The 18231-nt window shown below is 46.2% G+C and overlaps 1 protein-coding gene across 1 annotated transcript; it reads left to right on the top strand.

Moving 5' to 3' along the window:
- The first annotated feature begins 872 nt into the window (after positions 1-872).
- Positions 873-9080, top strand: LOC105012198 (inward rectifier potassium channel 4). Its single transcript, XM_010872876.3, has 3 exons — positions 873-1189; positions 6345-6544; positions 6704-9080. The coding sequence occupies exons 2-3, from the start codon at positions 6453-6455 to the stop codon at positions 8295-8297; spliced, it is 1686 nt and encodes a 561-aa protein (XP_010871178.1). The 5' UTR covers positions 873-1189; positions 6345-6452; the 3' UTR covers positions 8298-9080.
- The last annotated feature ends 9151 nt before the right edge of the window (positions 9081-18231 follow it).

Genomic DNA, 18231 nt, shown 5'->3' with positions numbered 1-18231 from the left:
ATAAGGAAGGTTTCCATAGAAACGATCAAGTTTCGCAATGCAATAGCCAATACCATCTTGTGGTCTGTCTGAAATAGTGTTAACTACATTTCCCTAGCCAAAAAAGAGATGACACCAATGCATATACACACAGTTGAACAGTGTCTGTCATGGAGAGTAAAAAAGTCAGCTGAAGATACTTCAGAGAAGGTTTTGCTGGTATCCGTCCCGTACCTTAATAGGCTATCTCCATGTGGTAAAAATAGTGGTAATGACTAAGCCAAGTGGGTGGTTGTTAGAAGGGAGCTAAGATTTGTCCGGAGGCTAACAGTCTGTGACAGCCTGGGTAGGGTGTCAGTATTTCAAGGAGTATCCTGTTTAGTAGTTTTCGGCACCTATGGTCTGGACAGCTGTACAATGTAACACTGGGATTCAATTTCAATGGCCTGTTCACACCAGAGGTTTCTAGGGACTTTGTTTCTTCATACCCAGTCTCTCCACCTTACAGTAGGTTTGTATTCCTCAACGTGTGCATACAAAATTACGTGATATTTGTTTTTATATATCTTCCTGTAATTAACTTCTTTATATAATTATCCGATTACAAGTTCGATTACAGAGATTTGAACTCGAAAAAGACACGCAGGTAGCTTACATGGACAGGCCAGTACTGATCCAAAAAACATATCAACCTGTACTGCTCTCCTCATAGGAGTCTAAATATCTGCGGCGCCGGGAGTAAATACTATGGAAGCACACCTACACTCTGGAACACAACTCCACAAAAACGGGGACATAATCAAAGTGACAAGCGCTCTATCCCTCCCACCCGCTCTCCCGCTCGCTCTCTCTCACCCACCCACAGCTAGCTGGATAGGGACAGAGGGATGTGCGCACCGCGCGCGCACACACACACTCACACACACACACACATAGCTTGAGTGCTTATTGAGTCAAGTGCGAGTCCGACCGAGGGAGCGGGCGCGAGCGGTTGAGTGGGATGCAATGGAACCATGAGACTGAATGCTGAGAGAATATTAGGATTGATAAACAAAAAAGTTAAAAAATGATTCTCACGAGTAAATGAAATCGGTTGCCGGAAGGGATTAATGTATTGAGGAAAGGACTTTAGGGATGTGTCCTTTTTTTTGTTTTTAGGAGAGGATGTTCTCAACGTTGTTTAGCAAGAAACATCCTCGCCACTCAAAAGGTGAGTGTTTTTTTCCAATCACCACCGGTAGTTTTTTTTTTTTTAAGGCAAAAGCTATTTCAGCATTTATTAGGACTTGAAATGAATTATTATTGTTATTGTTATACTTTTACCAGTTTCTTTCTTTTTGATTGGTTGAGTTGTAAAGTTGTCTGGTTAAAGAATCCGTTGTTCTGTTGAAGTTTATCGTTCGATTAAGCTCACATTATTCAAAAGTAACCGACCTGAAATGAACGCGCAGTCATTTTGTCTGTTTTTACCGGTATTATGTCATGTCGCTAACCCCTCAGCCCAGTGAAACATTTTTCTCTTTACGGCTCACTGTCCTTCAGACAAACACTATAAAAGGATCAATGAAGCCGCCAAAGTCACACACTGTTCTGGCCTCTAAGGCCATTCAACTGTAAATGATGTGGAGGCAACTCATAATGATGTGACATATTTTATTGACTAGGCCACGGGCGATCTCTCCTGTCAGTTCAGATACTGCGAGAGTTTTGATTTGCAAGACTCAAAAGGTATCAGGTATATTGGCACCTAATTCCTACATTTAGGCCTTTTTATGTCCATCATGCTGACTACGTTTCAGCACTGGACAGCTACACATAAACTTGGTACTGGCTAGAAAAGAGGTTCCCAACCTTTTTCGGTTACTAAACCCCATTCTAAATTTTAGCCTGCGCACAGTATCCCTGAAGACGAGTATTCAAGTACCGCGGTGTGGATAGACTAATTACACTCAGGGGTTGGGAACCGCAATCCTAGAAATTACATTGGCCTACATTATTTAAATAATTATCTGTTTATCAGTAGCCATTTAAAGAATGTTGTCTCACAAAATAATTATCAATCGCACTGACATCCCTTCATCCTTCATCTTAGGTATTTAGTGCTTTGAAACACTAATGTGCATTGGTTATGGATGTGCAGATGACGGATATTTAAATGATTGATTATGCCTATTGATCTCATCAAAAGCATTCAAGAAGATGGACAGAACTTAGCCTAAATGTTTTCCCTCTTTCGCTTGTTGACAATAACGTCCGCAGATACCTGCACTTATAACTGCAAGTGTAAACAAGATACAGGGCCACACAACATCCCATGTCATCATCTCTGTACCTCCATTCTTTTTCCCCTTCAACACTCTTTTCATGACAGACACAAGCCTTCCCCAGTAAAGCCTTTCTATTTTCTTTTGCTTCTTCTTTCCCTCAGTTTTTCTTTTTCCTGTCTTTCCCTACGTTATCAGAAGTCACAGATTGAAAAAGAAGAAAGGTTAAGCTAGGTTGCTCGACTGCATCCACCTTTCATATGATAGTTTGGATTAGAAGATTACTAGAGTCATAATCTGTTAGTGGACAAGTCTCCCCTCAGTCAACTCCAGTGCAAGCCTCTTACGCTTTATTTTAAATAGCATATTTCATTCATTTTTTCATTGTTTTTATTAACAATATCCCTAACCTTAACCCGCCAGAATGAATGCCTGAGCTTTTAATCGTCAAGTGTTTTCTGTTTTAATCCTATATGTAACCATGAGGAATGAACGCAATGTAAAATAGGTCATAGATATAAATTTGTCAATAATACCTCTACCTTACTTATGAAACTGCAAGATCATGCTTTCTCCAGCATCTGGACACACGTTCACACACACACACACACACACACACATGTTTTACATTTTAGACCAGCATAGGCCACATAAACCTAATCCTAACCCTACCAGTTAGACCAGCCTAGGCCACATAAATCTAATCCTAACCCTATCAGTTAGACCAGCCTAGGCCACATAAACCTAGTCCTAACCCTACCAGTTAGACCAGCCACATAACCCTAATTCTAACCCAAACCCAAATGTATTTTTTTTCCTCTAAACCAAAAATAGCTTGTTCCTCTTTGGGACCGGTGAAAAGTCCCTACAAGGTCAAATTGTCCTTGTTTCACTATCCTTGCTGGGAAGGTTGGTCCCCATCAGCGTTCAAGCCTGTACATGCTTACAAATACACACACACACACACACAAACACAAATCTATCTATTGATTTATCCTGGAATTAAGTGTGTCTTGATTAATGGATTCTGAAAATGGACACCTTCAGGCCGTTGATAATCTATAGTGTTAGGCTATGTGTCTGGGCCTGTGTTTTCACACGTGTGTGCGTTTGTGCGTGTTTGTGCGTGTTTGTACTTGATTTCCTGTTATTTTACATTACTGTTGCAAGTCTTGACTTCAAGTGTTATGGCCTGACATCTGTATTGCCATGGGTTGGAGTTAAGGTTAGCATTGGTTACAGTTTTACGGTCCTGTCCTTTCCAAATGTTTTCGTAATGTTACGGTTTAGAGTTAAGTTTAGCGTCAAACTACAGTTTAAAGTTAGGTTTGAGTTTAGGCAAAGAAGTCAGGTTATTTAAATCAATGTTAAGGTCAGGTAAAGGTGTCGAGATTAGTGTTAAGTTAGGGTTTGGGTGAAACTTAAGGGGATGAGGTTTATAAAAATATAAAAATAATGGAAAAAGCACAATAATGAAAAGTCACGAGAACACGGTGTGTTGTGTATGTGTGAGTCCCGGCGTGGGTGTGCATGTGTATCTGTGTGTGTATGTGCATGTGTATCTGTGTGTGTGTGTGTGTCATTCAGTTATACCCACGTTGAAGTGAATCAGTCCTACCCTGTGACTCAGGCACTCAGGAGAGCACTTCCCGCCCTCTCTGTTGTGTGCCTGTGCTCTCACTCCTCCTTGGCGACGGTGTGTCTTCCCTCTCGCACCTCCTTGGCGACGGTGCCACATGCTAAACCCTCCCTGTTCCACGCGGCAGTAGACAGCATTGAGGAGGAAGAGAGGTTACTATGGAAACCGCTAATAACTATCATCAACATTTAATTACTCCCGCTTTCCCTCAGGGACTAGTGGTTCCTGACACGCTCAGTGGGAGTGCCAAATGGATCCCTAATCGCTCCACAACAGACCCTTGGACCCTGGGGCCCCATAAACCATGGGCAGATAGGAGTGCACTACATAGGAAATAGGGGAGCATTTGGGACCAGATTCCTTGGGGAACTTCGAAGTCCAATAATTCTACATCTTTATGATATTTTCTAACAGGAATTTCTAAGTTCTGGCATTCGTTTGTTATTGTTTTTCATATTTGTATAGTATTTGTTTTTTTTATATATGTAGTATGTGAAGATAGAGAACAGAGTTTTTACTGAAAAAGCTGTGGGCTGCATTTATACCCATGTGTATCTGTTTTCTTTAAACCAATGTGCCAACCAAGGTCCCATTGACTGTTTTTGTTATGGCTTTATGTAAATCAATCATGGGAAAAAAGATAATGTGTAATACAATAGTATTACTAATTATGATTACTATGATTATTACTATGAATATTATGATTAGTGTTCCTGGCGTTATCTATATGTCCTTCATGTCTCCCATGCTGATGAAGATATCCAACATTTAGAACAGTATGAGCTTCTTCTGACTTCATAATGGCACATTGGGATAGAGTGGAAGAACACAGTGCTTTTTCTGTCTGTGGGAGAGGAATTGTCATGGCCCGGCTGTGCTCTCAAACAAACTGCCACAGTCTCCCGTTCCGGTACTTTATTCTTTTTCTCAGACAAAACTCATATTCTTTCCAACCCCATCTACCATAAACATTGACAGTCCTGTCCAATTAAGCTCTCAGAATCCGTAGGAGGTGGCACGAATTGACCTCTGCCCTGTTCCTGGTATACCAAGTGTCTGTCTTTCACGAAGACCCTTAATAAACCCCTTGGCCCAGCTGCCTTGTTGTCTGTGAAGTGACACCGGTCCCTGGATGTCCCTCTCTCTCTACCCGGCTCAGTGACACCGGTCCCTGGTTGTCCCTCTCTCTCTACCCGGCTCAGTGACACCGGTCCCTGGATGTCCCTCTCTCTCTACCCGGCTCAGTGACACCGGTCCCTGGATGTCCCTCTCTCTCTACCCGGCTCAGTGACACCGGTCCCTGGATGTCCCTCTCTCTCTACCCGGCTCAGTGACACCGGTCCCTGGATGTCCCTCTCTCTCTACCCGGCTCAGTGACACCGGTCCCTGGATGTCCCTCTCTCTCTACCCGGCTCAGTGACACCGGTCCCTGGATGTCCCTCTCTCTCTACCCGGCTCAGTGACACCGGTCCCTGGATGTCCCTCTCTCTCTACCCGGCTCAGTGGTCCAGCTGCTACAGCAGCGGATCTGTAGCAAAGCTTGACGTAATCTATCCCAGACACTTACTTAGGATTTACACTCGGAAGGATCCTGGATCCTCAATCCTGCCAATATATTCACCGCATGGCCAACATCTGTCCATCCGCAGTGTGTGTGTGTGTGTGTGTGTGTATGCGTGTGCGTGTGTGTTGGTGTGTGTGTGTGTGTGTGTCAGCTATGGAAGACTGTCATGCAAAGGGCACAAACAGCTCCGCTAAATCCTGTCAACTTGTGTACGGTGCGTGTGTGTGACCATGCGTGTGTGTGTTTGTGTGTGTTTGCCTACATAAGTTCTTGCGTATGACTGTGTCTCCAAGCTGGCTCTTTCATAACCTGGACACACTGCTGCTGTGTTGTTTCTGTTGACCCGAATGTGACGCCCGGCCGTCTTTCTGAGCTACCGGCGTTTGGAAAATGTATTTTTATTCAAACGACCGACTTCTCACCACTTAAACCCTTCTGGTGTTCCTGCGGCATGGCGTGCAGCTGTGAAACCCGTTACGCAACGCTTTCTCTTTGGTCTCCCTGCTAACCTAGCGGTCACATAATGTGTCCCAACTCTAGCTTATCACGTCACCCCTGGCCGCTAACCCTGTCATCAAGCCAAACAGATCAATTGTTCCCCGGCGGTAGAATCGCACCGATTTGCCTCGTTTTTAGACTTTCAGCCACTCCTATGTCTGTTTGTGTGTTCCACCCTCTGCTGCTATAAAGGGCCCTCTGGCGTTTTTTGCTACGAAGGACTCAGTCGATTATCATGGTGATATGCGTTTGCTTGATTCGCTTTGTGGAAGGGGTTTGGGAATAGTGGCGGACGTGGCAACAAATTCCTCCGTGCAAATCTTTCGGAATGCAGGGTAAGGGCTGCTGTGATAGGTGGGAAGGGAGTCTGACTCTTCTCTCTGATTCGGTTGTCCTTCAGGAAGATGCACCGTAAGGAGGCGACGCTGACATCCCCGGGGGGTCCTCAGACCTGAGACTGCCCTTCGCCCCCCCTGCCCAGACCCTCTCACGGACGCAGTCTCTTTTAATGGTTTGCGCTGGCCACCGCTGCCCTGATTACTGCTCTGACAAACACAGCCTGATGATCAGTGGAGCCATGGGAGCGGTGCGAGTTAACAGGTAACAGTAGAACGGCACAACCCTTACCGCCTCTGAACACCCATCCTCATCGTGTCGACCATTTGCCTTGGTCTCGGTAATCAGTCTCGGTGAGCTATTCACTTGTCCATCACTGTCACGTTTTGTGCATATTTGATTTTTTTCCCCCTCTCCATCTAGGTACAGCATCGTAGCCACCGATGAAGACCACTTCAAGATTTCCGCCCTGGGCCTCCACAATGGCCACGATACGTTACAGCACACCCTGAGCGGGAGGGGAACAGGAGGGGGCGAAGTTGGTGGAGGGGGCGATGGGGGAGCAGGAGCAGGCAGCTCGTTGGCCCTGCGAGCGACAGAGTCCTCCCGCAACGGCCGGCGGATCTCCACGGCAGGGCCCAGCCGCCTTCGGAGCCGCTTTGTCAAGAAGAATGGCCAGTGCAACGTGGTCTTCCACAACATGGAGGACAAGACCAAGCACTACCTGGCCGACATCTTCACTACCTGTGTGGACATCCGCTGGCGCTACATGTTCCTGATCTTCACATCCACCTTCCTGCTGTCCTGGTTCCTCTTTGGCGTGGTCTTCTGGGGCGTGGCCCTGGCCCACGGAGACTTTGACCTCCACGCCGGCCTCGGAGATGGCCCTCTGGCCGGTACGAAGGGGGGAGGGGCGGAGTGGAAGCCCTGCATCCTCCATGTCCAGGGCTTCATCGGGGCCTTCCTGTTCTCCATCGAGACCCAGACCACCATCGGTTACGGGTTCCGTTGCGTCACTGAGGAGTGTCCGGTAGCGGTTGCGACGGTCGTCCTCCAGTCCATTGTGGGCTGCATCATTGACTCGTTCATGATCGGAACCATCATGGCCAAGATGGTCCGCCCCAAGAAGCGAGCCCAGACCTTGCTGTTCTCGCACAACGCCGTCATCTCCATGCGGGACGGGAACCTGTGCCTTATGTGGCGGCTGGGCAACATGCGGAAGAGCCACATCGTCGAGGCTCACGTCCGGGCGCAGCTCATCCGGCCGCACGTCACCGCCGAGGGTGAGTACCTCCCCATGGAGCAGACGGACATCGACGTGGGCTATGACGAGGGCCTGGACCGCCTGTTCCTGGTGTCGCCGCTTGTCGTCGTCCACGTGATCAACGAGAGCAGCCCCCTGTACTGCATGAGCCGCGCCGACCTGCGGACGGAGGACTTTGAGATCGTGGTGATCCTGGAGGGGATGGTGGAGGCCACGGCCATGACGACCCAGGCCCGCAGCTCCTACCTGGCCAGCGAGATCCTGTGGGGCCACCGCTTCGAGCCCGTCATCTTCGAGAAGGAGCATCGGTACCAGGTGGACTACTCCCGCTTCGGCAAGACCTATGAAGTGCCCGGTACTCCCGTTTGCAGCGCCAGGGAGCTCCGGGAGATGGCGGGCCGATCCCGGTCGCCCTCGTCCCCCTCTGTTTCTGACTCCACCCAGTCGGTGTCACCCCTCCACCTCATGCCCCCGCACTCCCCCAGCGCCTTCTGCTACGAGAACGAGGTGGCCCTGTGCTGCGGGGAGGAGGAGGAGGACCGGGAGGAGGTGGAGGAGATGCTGGGGGGGAGGGATGACGGGGAGGGGGAGGAGCGGGACCTCCAGCTCGACATCTTCCGGGAGAGGTTTCAGGAGCAGGCGGCGGTGGACATGAGCATGCTGTGTGTTCTGGACATGGACAGTCAGATTGACAGGCTGCAGCCGTCTATAGCCCTCGACGCACTCGGTTACAGGAGGGAGTCGGGAGTGTAGTGCCAACCGAGTCTGGACGAGCCAGGCTATGCTTGGCTTGCCTGGTGGCTCATCCTCCATGGCTTCTGGAAACGGCGGTGAACAGGACAATGTGAAAGGAAATAACCCCGGAGCCAGCAAATGATTTGGGTCCCCTGTTGTGTGAGTCAGGCATTGGAGGCTGTCACGTCTTCTGTCCAGATTTAAAAATGTGCCCTAGCTACGGTTTCTCTGCTTTTACTGCTCCCAACCAAAGTCCTCAGATAGAAAGATGTTAGAAAGAATCAAAACCCTTCTGCAGCACAGCAACAAAGAAAGGTTGAATTATCATATTATACTTTTGAGTTTATTTTTTATTTTGGTTTGTTCAGTAAAAAGTTTAAATGTGCATTCTTATAGTACAATACTTAATACATTATTGTTATGATTGATATTGAGTTGTATATATTTATCTGGAAAATAATTATTTGTGAAGTGACTTTCTGTTTTCCATTCAACCAGATCTTGGTACCCTTTTTTCATTTACAGATAAATATAATGTCTAAATCACAAACACCTTTTTATGTATAAATTTTAGACTTTAGAAACTGCTGTTATTTTGTCTTCCTGCTTAAGTTACATTACTGTTAAGGGTTGACACTTGAGCTAAGTATTCCAAAATAATATAAATAATATTTTATGATGGGGGGGAAATAATAATGCAAAATTTTTATTCCAAACAGGCTCTGAAAGAGTTGGCAATGTATTGTAAATTTAAAGTACAACAAGCACTTTATTCTTTATTTTATTAAAAGGAATGTCTTACGGAAATAAATCTTTGAATTGTAAAATTCCCTGTTTTGTGTGAGTGAATCCATGTCAAATAATAATATTAATATTAAACAAGAAGCAGTAGCAGTGTTTTGGTTGACAGACTTCTGCCCCATTCTCACGCTCCCACCAAACACCAGTTCCAAAGGTCAAAGGTCAAAATGATGCTCAGGTATCCGATCCTCCAAACATTAGTGTGTGCATTTGTGTATTGATGTGTTTGTGTGGATGCGTGTGTGCAGGGGAAACAGTGTTGTTTTTCTCCAACTCAGTGATGTGTACTCGTTGACTCAGACAATGTGCCTGTAATACCAGACACACCTGTTCCTCTGATTATCCCAAATTAATAAAACCAAAACTGGGTTACTGACAAGAATAAGTGCCGTACCCACATTTCTCAATACAGAGGGTTTTTATTTGGCAGGTTGTCTTTTAAAATGGCCCCGGGGGGAGGGGACGGGGACAGATATGAATAGAAATAGATGTAGAGGTTCAACAAGGACAGACTAGGCAGAGGGGCAGTGTAGAGGAAAGGATATAGATGAGTGAGAGAGAGAGGGGGATTGAGGGAGACCGAGGGGGAGGGGGAGGGAGAGAGAGGATGGGGGGCAAGGGAAAGAAGTGGATACAGGCCCTTTAGTAACCAAACTCCATTTTGTCATAGCAGTGCTGCTGGGTACGTTCACCATTTAGAAGTAGTCAGTTGGGCGGGACTTCCTGTGGGTAATAGAAGGATCCCCAGTTTTATCTGGGACATCGGTAGAGTTCAGTTAGTTACGAGGATTATGAGGGGAGCGCTATGCACGCCGTCACCGACATCACAATGTCACCGGCACAGAGAGATACCTCTGTTTATGTCTTTGAGGGGGTGCAGCTCGCTAACGCAACACAGAAGCGCACCACCACTAGGGGTCAGTGAAGACTGCTCCACTGGCACAGACCGGTGAAGCCGGCCTACGAGCTCCCTCGTGTGGTAAATAGTCAGAGTTCCACATGAGCCGTTTTGAATGAAGATTAAGCATCAGGTCAGCACATCCAATTTCGCAGCCAGTTTTCCTAGGTCTCTGAAAGGGCTATCGCTGGTTATGTCATCAATCTCTCCGGTAACATTAATCTAATCTTTCTCGTCTTTAATTTCATTAGACGAGTTCTCCTGCTCCTCTAACAAGCCACTTCCCCTGGTCTATTGCCCTCTATTCATCCTTCTTAACCCCCTCTTCCACTCCCTCCTTCACTCCCTCCTCCACCCCCTCCTTCACTCCCTCCTCCACTCCCTCCTCCACTCCCTCCTCCACTCCCTCCTCCACCCCCTCCTACACTTCCTCCTTCACTGACATTTTTATCGGCGGCAGCTTACTGACATGCCAGTACCTACAACACCTTCCAGTTTAATTTAATTAGGGGTTAGCCAGATCATCGGACTAGGACACCGGGGTGAACATTCCTACTCTTACGCCCAGTGCCATGGGAGTCAGTACACCTATTTAACATCACATCCAAAAGACAGGCCCTTGCGCAGGGCAATGTCCCCTTCATTCAGACCAGTGGGAAGAGTGCCCCCTAGTGGCCGTCCAGCACCGCGTCCAGCAGCATCTGGCCACTCAACCAGGGACCAGGACCCACCCTGCTTGGCTTTATGTTAGACAAGCCAGCAGTGGATCACAGGATGCTTCTTCTCTACCACTCCATCCTTCCTACGCTCCTCCTCTACTGATGTCAGATCATACAAGGTTTTCCCCCTCTCATAGCCCACCATTATCTCTCCCTCCTCCTCTCTCTACTGATGCTGGTTAATAAGCCATGTCATTACTATCCCTATCACCTCCTCTAATGTCACGTCCTTCTCTCCCTTCCTCACCCCCCCCATTCCCTCTCCACTGATGTCGGTTAATTAGCCTCAGTGCCGCGCCCCCTTGTCATCAACGTCCATAAAAAACCACCAGCTGGGTGACCCCCAACGACCTTTCTCCGGGCTTCGTCAGTCATAAAGGCTGACCAAAAGGTTCTAGGCTCTGGGGGTCTCTGGCAGGGGTCCTTCTCGATGCTTTGTAGCCCTCCTCAGCCGCTGGTTCCTGCCCTGGGGCTGCGTGGGGCAGAGTGGGGGGGGGGGGTCCTAGTGCTGGAGGAATAGGGACAGTGTGTGTGTGTGTGTGTGTGTGTGTGTGTGTGTGCTCAGGGGGGGGACAGTATTGGGGACTAAGTGGTGGAGGGCTGGGAGTCTTGTGCCGTAATGACCTGTTGTGTGTCGCGGAGCTGTGAACCATTCGCTGGAGGACAGTGGACCATTGTTGGAGCCCCGGACTGCCGGCTACACCAGTAGGAACCACCACAGACCGGGTTTGTGTGCCTGTCTGTCTGCCTGTCGGTCAATCTGTCTGTCTGCCAATCTGTCTGTCTGCTCCCTCTTTAGCGTCGTGTCGGCGCCGCGCGACGGCCTCGCCCTGTCTTCTCGACTTGACAGTAGATCGGACTAGGTGTCCCGCCTGTGGGGAACGCCTGTTCATATCATTGGTTGTCGATCGAGGCTGCCCGTCGTCGTGTTCGTATCGTGCATCGCTGTGCGTTCACGCCGACGCGGGCTGAGAATTCCCCTGTTTCTCTTCTTCCTTGAACATCCCTCTATCTCTTCCTTCCCCCCTTTCATGTCCTCCTCCTGTCCGCCAACAACAGAGCCTTTCATTGGAGCATCTCAGCAGCCGCCTCAGGCCCTCTGCCGTTCGCTCAGCCTAATTAAATGTTCTGAGAAAAACCCATGATTGGAAAGTGACTCGCTTCTCCCCGTTCCTAAGCTGCCCGTCTCTCTCTCTCCCTCCGTGTCTTCCTCTGGCCCCTCTCCCCCTCCCTCTCTCGCTCCTCTCTCATCCCTCAGGCCATTTTCCAATTGATTTTCCCATGCATCTTCCTTTCACCAGTCCTGATCAGCATCGGAGTATTTTTCAGGGAAATATGACTGCATGTTTGTAGTCTGCTGCTTGGAGCGTTTCCCATCCACCTCCCCAGTCAAACAGTCGGGCCTTCCCTGGGAAAAAAGCTGTTCTGACTTTATTGGGACATCCGGGTTAGCCAGAGGTTAGAGAACAGGGTACCTGCGCATCTATACCAGGGAAGAGGAAGAGAGTGTGGTTAACAGAGAGACAAAGAGGGAGAAAAAGAGGTAACCGAGAAGGAAGGATACAAGAGCGAAGCAGAGAGAGATAGAATGTGAGAAGAGTGGAAACCTTTGCTCAGCAGCAGAGGAATCCACAGGAGTCCTGGGCCGCCAGACAGGTGGTTAGCGCTCTAATGACACCTCCTTTCATCCCCTCACCCGAAAGCCACATGGAACCCAAACTCAGCGCCGTCTTAAGGAGGGGAGTGCGGGGAGGAGTAGGGGGACATGGTAAGAGAGGCCTGAGGCTGAAGGAGGTGCTGTCTGCAACCTCTCATAACGCCACCACCATAAGCCTTAATTGGTTAATAGGGTGGCTGGTGATTGAGGGAGACCTCAGAGGTTAGAATTATGGGTCACATGGCTGGGATTGTAACCTGGGATCCTGCCCGCGCTGTGGTTCCCTTGACAATATGTCCCATTCATTTATTTTTTCTCTCATTCATTTACCCGCAGATTTTCTTCATTTACCCGCAGATTTTCTTCAATATTGACGCGTCTGTCCACTGATTATTTGAGCACGGACCGATTTTGGGACATTGTACAAATGACGGAATTCCAGTCAGGCGCTCAGACTAAAAAAAAACACGAAACAGTCGTCAGATCAAATATTCCCTTATTGACGGGTTAGCTATTTGTGCGATAAACACATCCTTATTTATTAGGGGAGCATGTTAAACGTCGCGTTACAGAGACACAAATGGCCGATGTTTTGGCCGGAATAAATGGTCAGCGTCGTCCACTTGTGTGTGACTTAATGGCCTGACTGGTGCTGACACATTGTCTCTGAGAGACCCATGCCAGCCAGTCACAGACTAACCCATTGTTACCTTCGCGTTGTCATGCCGTGAGTGTCAACCTCCTTCTGATAATCATTCAATCCCACCATTCCATCTCTCTCTCTCTCTCTCTCTCTCGTCCCGTCAGTCTCCCAGTCTCACCGCACCCGTCCCTCTTTCTCTCGTTTTCTCCTTCCCTCTCTCTCGCTCCCTCTGTCCGTCACAATTGAGGTAGCTCTGGTCAGTGCGGATACAGGCCCATGGGCGAACAATAGTCCATTCATGATGCCTCGCGAAAGCGATGATGATCCTGCTCTCTCTCACTACCCCCCCCCCCCACCCCCACCCACCCCGCCCCCCCCCCCCCCCCCATCACCAGCCTCCACAGCTGCACAGGAATGTGGTCCAACAAGCCCCCCGCTACCCCCGCCCCAAACCTCCACCCGCACCACTATCGCAACCGAAGCCAACCTCCACCCCCTTCCCGAATAAAAAGGACGAGGGCAAGAAATGGGAAATTCTGCAGATGGAACACAAAGGGAGGATTCATCGCTTTAGTCACAGACACTCAAGGGAAGAGAGGGGGACCCATTTAAGTGTTGCGCAGCTGCACTAATTCATTGCAAAAATGGGTGAGGATAGACAAAGGTCAGCGAGCAGCCTCATTTTTTATTCATCCTTATGGAATCTGCGTGAAGCTCTGCACACTAAATCACCCCCCCCCCCCCCACAATGCATCACGTTGATATGGAATCAGTACGATGGTGGCCATTAACCCTGTGGGGCTCAGTTAGTGGAGAACATCATCCCTGCGGTTTGATTCCCGCTGGGGCCGCCCATGTGAAGGTGTAATCATGTCGTACTGTACATTTCTGTGGAGAAATTACAGGTTTCCAGTACATCTGAAAACTAATATAACGTGTATCCGATTTTGTTATGTGACATGACAGTTGTGTCATAAAACACATTTATCTCACTGTTAGTCCCAGGATTTCACTTCTAGTCTAGCACAGGCTGAGCAACATAACACATGAAAAGAGGTTAACGTCTCTAGTGAAGCCTGAATCAACAGAACTATTTCAGAAATAAGTTTTTTAACCAAATACATTTTAAATGGGCATATTCTTGTCATGTTTGTGATAATTTAGCAATAAGTCCTGTATTATGTCCAAAACAGGCATGAGAAACAACACTGGACATGGTAGTAATGAATCACCTGTAATACACATTCTACACTTTCCGATGTGAACGATACGTCACTTTGTCAAAGAGAAAATGTTTTCCATGGAATCAGATTGACATTCTTTAAGACAGACACAAATCAATGATGAAAAAAGTTGTTTACAAGCAGAAAAGAGCTAGGTCAGGGTCAGACAGTTGATTATAATGTGAGTCCCTGATTGGTGGGTTGGGATGTGGAATGAGAAATTTATCTGGATTTTTAGGAACCATGATTTACACCCAAGATGGGTGACACGATCCAGCTATAAGGTATTTGCTCTACTGATTCAGACTTCGGCTACATATTTTTAAACCTGTAGCTAATTGTAAAAGTGTCAACAAAGTCATTAGCATATTACGCCCCGGAATGGTGAATGATTAAATCATTCAGGAAACAATACAGGTTGTAAAAAGCTAATTTGTTAATAAATGCAATTTCTCCTCGTCAAATAATGTCTAGGCTCCTATTCAGCGCGTCATCATTTCGAACAAACAACACTATTCATTTCTCGCCTACGTGTCCACTGGCATTGAAATGAATGCCTTTCCCTCAATTATACAACAGTTAAATGCAGAATGTCACCCACTGCATGAATATGTTGACCGCCGTCCATGCTCCTCTTATCTGATGTGTCCTGGACTTGGTCTCTCCATCGTCAGATTTCAGGAATTTCCCAGTGAAACTTGTCCGCGGGTCTAAGGCCAAAAGAAAAGGGCAACAGTCTCTCTGGACCTTTTCTCTCTCTTTGTCTCTCGCTCTCTCTCCCGCTAACATTTGACCCTGAGGACTACATTTTCTGAGCCAGTCAAATGAAACCACCTACTTTCATGTATTGTTTAATTCTTCTGTCACAGCTATCCTTTAATGTAAACTATCACAGTATGTAGTTGTAAGCATCCTTGTTAGCTAGAGTGAGAGATTTACTTTTTTGACCACCTCAAACATGACAACAAAATGGCTGCCACAGCCAATGTTGTATATCCACCTAACGGCTTCATTGGATGAAGATTATGTCAAATCAAGTCACATCTAGGAAGGTTTTAGCAAATTAGAAAAACATAACTCTATTCCTACATTTTCATTTAAAATAATTTAGAAGGCTCTCTTATACAGTACGGATATATATTTCCCTGCACTTGCCTTCTGTGGGAATTGAATCCACAAGCTTGGAGCTACAAGCAACCTTGCCTTATACAAACCATTTTTACCTACTAAAATTGTCCTAACCTGCGGCATATGTTTCCGGAACCTGACAGAAAATGTCCAGTCTCACCATATAGCTGTATACCATTAACACCAAATCCACCTGGGGAGGCAGTGAATCCTGACCCCTTGACCCCACTAGTCACGAGATCCCTATCCTCTCTCACTCAAGTCTTTCTCCTGGAGCAGCAGCGTCCGCGCTCTTGTGACTGGACAGGGCCAGAGATATTAGCGCAGTCGGTCACATGTCAGGTTAAGGATGTATGTCTTAATAGATGGACATGTGAGTTGTGTTTTCCACAGATCTGTGTTTCCCCCCAGGCCCATAGCACTCTCCCTAGGTGGGAGAGATGTCAGCGGCCGATATCTATTCGTAGAATTTGAAGGTATTCGTCGTTCCTGTGTACCAAATTGTCCACGATTAACAATATCCATAAGCACATTCAGTCCGTTATACTACAACGTGGAACAACATAAAGATTTAGGAAAATATATTCATAAAAAAATTAGTTTCATTAAAATAAAAAGGTTGCCTTTAATATTTTAACGAAAAGTAATTTAAGTGTCGTTATAGTTACATATGACAGACCGAAATAATATTTGTGGCTGTGAAGTTGCGCAATGGTTTGTTTTTTTAAAAGCCAGACAATTTGTAAAATTAACTTTGTATTGAAAGAATGTTTGATAAAGATAATTTTCAAAAACATTCATAATGATGTTAATAATAATATACTGGTTGGGCCTAGAAAAATTGATTGCCAGAGTTTAATATATTATTAAATAAATCGAAATTAACTGTTAAATCGAACGAAAGTGATTTGGATAAATACATCGGCGAACCTTTTCGGTAGGGCTGCTTTATATTATTTAACTAGTTTTTCGCATGGGTCTGGTTGTTAATTTGATCTGTCTTTCGTGTTTCTTATATATTAATCGAGATAATTGCTTTAGAATAATTTACAAAACGAATGGTCTGTACAGTAATGCATTCCTCCACGATTTATGATTCGCAGGTTTTCTGATTGAACTGACAGGGGGACAGGCCTTCTTGAACATTACTTGCTAGAATCCTGAGAAGAAAGAAACCGCTTCTAAAATAAAATCTATAGTAATTTTTTGACGTTAATGTTAATCTTCTGGCATCGCATTTTTGCATGAACAGATTTAGAGGAATATAATAAATTGTCACTTTTTCTCATTTATGACAATTGTTCAGCAGGTGTTTATTTCCTTATTTCGTTAGGGAAATATATAACCGAACGCCATTTTGGTTTAAAAAATACTATTCAAAAATAGAAGGTTTAATGTGAACAACAACACAATTACAACCTAAATCAATGTGAGTTAAATTCCATTTACTTTGTGTCTCTCAACAAAAAAAAAAATCGTTCCACACTAACGCTCAAAAATTACTATATTACAGTCGAGTTGAAATACTTTCAAAAACACATCTACACTGGTCATACTTTGACTTCGCATATACTTTGAAATAAAAATAAAAACAATACCATGCCCTGCATAAGTCCACAGTGATTTTATTGCACCTAATGCATAAAACATATACAGCACAGTGACAGTGAATGTGTCCGTCTTATACCTTTCCCCAAATAGAATTAAAATCAAACATTGTCCTGGCATATCAAATGCACTGCATTTTAAACTCCTCTCTTTCTCTCTCATACACAAATGAAGGACAGGGAACTCACATCAAGGTCAGGCCAGGGCCCTGTGCAGAATCCCAGGGAGGTCAGAAGAGTGTATGTAGCCCCCATCCTGAGTCCTGCACCCCCCAACCAAACCCTTTAGACGGACCCACCCATGCCAGCGCCCAAAGGCCCAGGTCCACGGTCTTGGTGGACATGGGAATGAAAGAGACGAAGAGAGGTCCATGTGTCCAGTGCAGTCCTTGGGTGATTTGTTATGTGTGTGTGAGAGCCCGTGTCCGTGTAGTAACATATAGGCTGAGAAACACACAACTCTTTCTTTTCTGTTATCATTTTTTTCAAGATGCACAAAACTGCTTTTTGTTCCTCTCATTTTTTCATTTACGATGCTAATGGAAAGGGGGCTTGGGCGTTTGATCACATGGTTACAATTCACCTGAGATGAAGACAAAGAGCTTAAAGAAAATAGAAGAGAGAGAAGCAAGAGAGAAGCAAGAGAGGGTGGTGGGGGGGGGGAGAAAACTGAGACACGGACTCAACATGAGAAGGAACAGGAAAACACTGGGGGTTATTGTTGTAGTATTTGTGTGTGTGTGTGTGTGTGTATGTTTGTGTGTGTGGTTGTGTGTTTAAATTATGTTTATTTGGATCCCCACTAGCTTTTACCAAAGCAGTAGCTATTCTTCCTGTGGTCTACAGTATGTGTGTGTGTGTGTCTGTATGTGTGTGCGTGTGTGTTTGTCTGTGTTTTTGTTTGGGTCATAATGTTCAGTCCCCAAACTATCTTAATGGTTCAAACGGATGTGCAAATCTTAATTAATATAAATACCAAACCTGTTGACACATGAATGCAGCACTGCAGCACGGAATGGTGGGTATGATTCAGTGTCCATTGATCATAATAATAGCAATGCTTTCAGGGGGCCCAGGCAAATATCTTTTCAGGGGGCCCAGGGTACCTGGCGATGGCCCTGCAGAAATGATACCGTATAAGTTAATCAATGCAGTATTCAGTCATGATTCACAAAAAAATTTGTTCTTAATTGCATATAGAATAATATCAAAGCACATTCAAAGGCAGTATCTGGGCACATCAATGGAAGAGTAGAAATAAAATGGTTTCAGAGAG

The sequence above is a fragment of the Esox lucius genome, chromosome 9 (assembly GCF_011004845.1).
Source record: "Esox lucius isolate fEsoLuc1 chromosome 9, fEsoLuc1.pri, whole genome shotgun sequence".
NCBI lineage: Eukaryota > Metazoa > Chordata > Actinopteri > Esociformes > Esocidae > Esox > Esox lucius.
This window is presented reverse-complemented; position numbering and strand designations above follow the sequence as displayed.